The 7,120-nt window shown below is 35.0% G+C and overlaps 1 protein-coding gene across 1 annotated transcript; it reads right to left on the reverse strand.

Moving 5' to 3' along the window:
* Positions 1-4,447: 4,447 nt before the first annotated feature.
* Positions 4,448-5,377, reverse strand: LOC144227135 (olfactory receptor 4C46-like). Its single transcript, XM_077758733.1, has one exon. It carries the CDS (start codon positions 5,375-5,377, stop codon positions 4,448-4,450), a length of 930 nt encoding a protein of 309 aa, XP_077614859.1.
* Positions 5,378-7,120: the final 1,743 nt, after the last annotated feature.

Raw genomic sequence — 7,120 nt, forward strand, 5'->3', positions numbered from 1 at the left:
CTCTGTGCTGACAGCTAGCTCAGAGCCTGGAGCCTGTTTCAGATTCTGTGTCTCCCTCTCTCTCTGACCCTCCCGAACTCATGATGTCTCTCCTTCTCTCTCAGAAATAAATAGAAACATTTAAATATATACATATACACATATATATTTATATATAATTTATATATTAGGTCATGTATATAAGTTGAGCATAATATAAAATATTTATACATAAATATATGTATGTAGTGTTCTCCTAGTCCATGGATTGCCTTTTCGTTTTTAAAAAGATGACATCTAATGAGTAGAAGAGTTAAAACATTACTGTTTCAACTTTTAATTTTTCTTATAGTTCATGCTTGTTGTGTGATATTTAATAAATATTGATCCACCCCAAGTTTAAAAATAAGGTTTCTAGTATTTTTATATGTTTAGCTTTTAACACCTAGATCTGTGACTCATTTTGAGTTAATATTTGTGTGTAGTGTGAGAGAGTAGTTGAGGATGGATTTTTCTCAGATGGATATCCAATTGACCCAGCATAATTTTTTGTAAAAAAGCATGTTCTTTCCGCCAATGAATTATCTTGGTATTTTTGTAAAAAATTTAACACATTGAGGTGTATTTATGGACAGTCTCGTTTGTTCCAATGATCTATATGTGCATCTTTATATCAATACCACAGTGTTGTTTTTATGGGAGCTTAAAAAAGTCTTTTTAAATTTTTTTTTAACATTTATTTATTTTTGAGAGACAGAGACAGAGCATAGTGGGGGAGGAACAGAGAGAGAGGGAGACACAGAATCTGAAACAGGCTCCAGGCTCTGACCTACCTGCACAGAGCCCGACACAGGGCTCGAACTCACAAAGTGTGAGATCATGACCTGAGCTGAAGTCAGATGCTCAACCAACTAAGTCACCTAGGTGCCCCAGTAGTTAAAGTCTTTTATTTAGATAGGATAAGCTCTCCACATGTGTTCTTTTTATTGAGGTTGATTTGTTATTTTAGATTCCTTTAATATTGCATATTTCTACACAATAGGATATAATTTCAGAATAAGATTGTCAGTTTTTCCAAATATTCTGTCAGGATTTTTACTGGAATTCTATTAAACTTATGAAATTAATGTAGTAAACATATCAAGTCTTCGAATCCATTAACATGTCATATTTATTTATTTATTTGTATANCATGATATTAATAGTATTTCATATAGCATTTTATTTCTAATTGTTATTATAAAATACATTTCATATTTTGTTTGGCATTGTATTTTATAACCTTGTTAAATTAACCGATTTGATCCATTATATGTTTTTGTACAACACTTAACATTTCTATTTATAGAATCATGTCCTCTGCACATACATATTTCTTTTACAATTTCAATATTTTCCTTTCTAACCTGTGTGTCCTTTATTTCTTTGCTTTAACTTATTTCAAGGGGTGGAACCTAGGGTACAATGCAGAAATGAAATGAGGAGTGGAAATACCTTTGCTTCCAAATGTATTTATTTATTTATTTAATTTGTTTTAATGTTTTATTTATTTCTGACAGAGAGAGACAGACAGACAGACAGCATGAGCAGAGGAGGGTCAGAGAGAGAGACACACACAGAATCTGAAACAGGCTCCAGGCTCTGATCTAGCTGTCAGCACAGAGCCGAACATGGGGCTCAAACCTACAGCTTTGACACCATGACCTGAGCCAAAGTTGGACGCTTAACTAACTGAGCCACCCAGGCGCCCCTGCTTTCAACTTTAGTATCCAACATAAAGTATGATGGAAGTTGTGGCTTTTATACAGATGTTTTTATCAGGTTGAGCAAGTTCTTTTTTATTCTTTATTTGCTAAAATATTTTTTAAAAATCATCAATGTAAACTGTAATTTATCATTTTATATGCATCTATTAAAAGGATCATGTCATTCTTCTCTTTTATTCTAGTAATTTAGTGAAACTCCCTGATTTATTTTTGAATGTTAGATGTTTTATTCCTGGCAGAAACTCTACATGGTCATAGTAAATTATTATTATTTTTAAAATAACACATTTCATTTACTAATATGGTGTTTAAAATCTTTGTGCATATGTTTGAAGAGATACTTGTTCGCCAATTTCTTTCTTGTAATGTGACTTGGCAGTTAGGCAGTACTGCTTCATAAAATAATGGGCTTAGTGTTCTTTCCTCTATTTCTGAGACACATTATGGAGAATTTTAGTATCAACTTTCTCTTTCTACCAATAAAGGCTATTGATAGTTTGATAGAAATTACACTAAATCGGTAGAACACTTTGAGAGGTCTTGCTGTCTTAATTATAATAACCTTCTAATCCATGAATATATTATTTTTTATCATAGTGCTTCTTTAATTTCTTTTGAAATGTTTTGAAACTTCTTTATTTCTTCCTTTCTCAATAGGATGCCTTTTATTTATTTTTTAAACCCAATTTCTCTGGTAAAAATCTTTAAACATATTTATTTATTTGTTTATTTACTTATTTATTTTTAACTAAAACTTTATTTAGTTAGCATACCATTTTCAGGAACGGAATTCAGTGATTCATCACTTACATACAACATCCAGTGCTCACCACAAGTGCCCTCCTTAATAGCCATCACCCTTCTAACTCCACTCCCACTCACCTCCCTCTATCAAACCTCAGGCTGTTCTCTATCGCTAAGAATCTCTTGTGGTTTGGTTCCCACTGTCCTGTTTCCCCCTCCCTTCCCGTATGTTCATTTGCTCTGTTTCTTAAATTCCACATATGAGTGAAATCATATGCTATCTGTCTTTCTCTGACTGACTTATTTTGCTTAGCATAATCCTCTCTAGCTCCATCCTCATCATTGCATTGCAGATGGCAATATTCCATTCCTTTTGATGGCTGGCTAATATTCCATTGTGTATATTATCCAATTTCTTTATCCATTCATCAAATGATGGACATTTGAGCACACCCCATAGTTTGGATATTGTTAATGTTGTTATAAAAGTTGGGATGTGTGTACACCTTCAAATCCATATTTTTGTATACTTTGGGTGAAGAATTAACAGTGCAATTGTTGTGTCATAGGGTAGTTCTATTTTCAGACTTTTGAGGGACCTCATACTGTTTTTCAGAGTGGTTACATCAGTCTGCCCTCCCACCAACAGTACCAGTGTCTTCTCCTTTCTCCTCATCCTCATCAGCGCCTATTGTCTCTTGTGTTGTTAATTTTAGCCATTCTGGCAGATGTGAGATGGTATCTCCCTGTGGTTTTGATTTGTATCTCCTTACTGATGAGTGATATTGAGCATGTTTTCATGTATCTACTAGCCATCTGGGTGTCTTCTTTGGAAAATGTTTATTCATGTCTTCTGCCATTTCTTAATTTGGTAATTTGCTTTTCGGAAATTGAATGTAATGAATTCGTTATATATTTTGGATACTAGACCTTTATCAAATATGTTATAAAACTGTAGTCCTCAAGACACTATGGTTCTGCCACTGAAACAGACACATAGATCAGTGGACCAGAATAGAAAACCCAGAAATGGGCCTACAACTCAATGGTCAATTAATCTTCAACAAAGGAGGAAAGAATATCCAATGGAACAAAGACAGTCTCTTCAACAAATGGTGTTGGGACCATTGATTTTTAGAATATGATTCTAGCACACAACAAATGGTGTTGGGACCATATGATTTCTAGAATAGCTAAGGCATGAGAGACATGTTTGGTTAGTTGATTTATATGTTGAGCTGTATGAACATCTTGGACTAACGCAACGATAGGAACAGAATTGTACACGTAAAGGTCAGTCTTTTATGAGTAAGGGTCATTAGCCTGTTCATAGCTCGAGGGAAAGTATGAAGGGAAACAGGACCCACAATAAGTTCCTTCACAAGGTGCAATCATCATACCAGGGTCAGAATAAGGGGTCAAGTCACTCCTGATATTCATCAACAAGGTACCTTAGGAAGTTGGTGTTCAAACAGAAATAATTGAGTGGGGGTGGATATCGGTTGTCATCTGATTGGCAAGAGACCGTGCAAACTTGCTTTAACCTCACCAGGAGTTTTCTCGCCTAGTAGGCTCAGAATGGCTCCCAACATGCAAGGAAATTGGAAAGTTGGGGTAATATTTGTTACCTCCCAGGGGTTAAATGGCCCTTTGCTTATAAAACCCTATGGTAGTTTTTTGACATAATTTTATAGACACACTATTACTGTCCACCCTGACTTATAAAAATAAGAGAATTATTAAAAAGAATATGCAGGAATTTATAGGTAAATACATACATATATTAGTATAGTCCATGTTTATGGCTTCTCTCTCTTGCACATGTTCCTGTTCCACTCAATGCAGAATCTATAATTCATAGTGTTTTTTTTAATTTGGTAAGTATTCCTTGCTGAGATCATCCAAAATGTCCTTTAGATCCTTGCTTCAGTTGAATCAATGTTGTGCTCCAGGAATATTTATTTCTCCCCTGAAATAGCTTTCCTACTACACAATTTCCTAATGGCATTTTTCATCTGGTCATTTCTCAAGGTATAGATTAAGGGATTTAACATGGGAGTTATCATAGTGTAGAACACTGCCACTGCCTTATCAATAGATAAAGTAGCTGCGGGTCTCAGGTACACAAATATGCAGGGCACAAAGAATAAGACGACCACTGTGATGTGGGAGACACAGGTGGAGAGGGCTTTGCGCCTTGCCTCCAAGCTGTGGTTCCTTAGGGAGCGCAGAATGACCACATAGGAGACCATCAAGAGAAGGAAGTTTAAGACACAGATGAAACCACTGTTGGCAGCAACGAAGAGCCCTAGAGTGTGGGTATCAGTGCAGGCAAGATTGAGCAAAGGGTTCAGATCACACATAAAGTGGTCTATGACGTTAGGGCCACAGAAGGGTAGTGGGATGATAAAGAGGATCTGTATGATTCCATGAAGAAAGCCTCCCACCCACACCACTCCCATTAGCAGGCCACACACTCGCTGATTCATGATGGTCGTGTAGTGCAATGGCTTGCAGATGGCCACATAGCGGTCATAGGCCATCACAGTAAGCAGGATGACATCAGCACCTCCAAAGAAATGTTCCCCAAAGATTTGAGTAATACATGCATTGAATCGGATGGTCTTCTTTTCACGGAGTGAATCTACGATCAATCTAGGGTTATTGACAGAGGAATAGCAGGCATCAATGAAGGAGAGATAGGCCAAGAAAAAGTACATGGGGGACCTCAATAATGGGCTGGAAGTGATAGTGACCAGAGTTAACACATTTCCTACCACAGAGACGATGTAGATGGCCAAAAACACAACAAATATGACCTTCTGCATCTTTGGATTCTCTGTGAGTCCCAGTAGAACAAACTCCGTCACGTTGCTCCTATCCTTCATTTTTTCATATTATGGTTCATTAAATTCCCTGAAAAAAATATTTTGTGATTAAATGCACCTTTGACTTTATTAAGCTTCTTCATGTAGTAAATAATTAATTCCTAGAGTCTATTAAGTCATGAATTTTCAAGATGTTTGTTGAGATTGAAATTAGTCTGAGTTCTTAGAGATTACTTAAATTATCTCCTGGGTGTATATTCTGCTGCATATAGACATTAGAAACTTTTTAAATAAATAGGTAGAAGACCATATTTGTGCAGATAATCACCTGAGATGACTAGTCTAACAGGAAGCAGTGCATCATACACATAGTGGCCGTTGTGTAAGAAAAAGGAGGTGGCACATGATGTAAAGTCTATGAATGCAAAATTAAGGAATTTTCCCTCTATTCTTTGAGAATGAAATTAAGAATACAAGTGGAAAAATGAAGAAGAATTTCAGGAAGGGGGAAAAGGGATATAATTTTAGTAAAGATCTTACTGTGTCTTGGATGAAGTTGGGTGAGGTTCAGTAAGGAGATGGAAGCCAGGGATAGAAAACCCAGTTAGAAGATTATTTATAATAGAAGACAGGGAGTAACAGGGCATGGGTGGTGGGTATGTAAAGAAAGTACACCAAAGCTACTATAAATATAATTCATAATGCTTATTGTCTAAATATAATAACATTATAATTACTAATTATTTGTATATACGTTAATAACTGATTTCCATGTTTATGCCATAGTAACAAGTGTTCTGTACTTATGATCCTAGTTAGTATTGATAACATCTTGTGTGGTTGGTATTATCTCACCCATTTTGGGATGAGGAAACAGTCTCAGAGACGTATGTTGATGGTAATAATAACAGCAATATTAACTAAAATTAAATATTTAGTGGCTCTAAGTATTTTTGCAGACATTTGCTGATTTAATCCCCATTACAAACCCATAAGATAATCACTTCCATTTTTTAAATATTGTTTTATATGTTATGTAATGTAGACATGAGAAGTTAAAGATCCTGCCGATATCCAGATGCTAATTAAGGACAGAGCCAAGAGTAGTTCAGATTATACTTGTTAATTTTCTTTCTTAAAATTCTTATCCATACTCTATATCCTTATAACTAACAACATTGAACTAGTAATTTCCTCTTTATATGACCATAATAATTATACTTCCTTTATTACTACTTTGAAGGGAAGTGTATATAAAATGATTTCATTAGCAGACACACACAGACACATACACACACACACTGACATGTTTGAACCTCAAAATACCAAATAAAATGTGGCATTACATTCACTAAAAAATACTTTTACCTTGACTTCTCCCTCAGATCTAGTTCTCCCTATTATAATCAACTTCCAAAGCAAAACATCTGCAAAACATTGCAAAGCATTTCTGCTGTGGTTAAGTTTTTTGGTTTGAAAATGAAATAGACCAGAATAGAATCCTGATTCTTCCAATTGCATCTTCTTTGATCTGGAGTATATTTCTAGCACATTACATCTTTGTTTCCTCACCTATAAAGCAAGATTAATAATATCCATCTCACAGGTTTTTATGAGAATTGATAGAGGAAATATATTTTTACATATCACCACAAGGCTGTGCACACAGAGAACTTTCATCTATTTTAACTGTTTATGCATCTAGGATGCAGCATTTATTGACATTTAGAGTGATAATTATGTAATGATTTAATTATTCAAGCAGTTCAGGAAAAACCAACTCTAATTTTACTTTTTTTTTTT

This window comes from Crocuta crocuta, unplaced genomic scaffold, assembly GCF_008692635.1.
Source record: "Crocuta crocuta isolate KB4526 unplaced genomic scaffold, BGI_CrCroc_1.0 scaffold641, whole genome shotgun sequence".
NCBI lineage: Eukaryota > Metazoa > Chordata > Mammalia > Carnivora > Hyaenidae > Crocuta > Crocuta crocuta.

Excerpts from the sequence above, each read along its gene's own strand:
- LOC144227135 (XM_077758733.1), bottom strand. The coding sequence starts at position 5,377 with ATGAAGGATAGGAGCAACGTGACGGAGTTTGTTCTACTGGGACTCACA.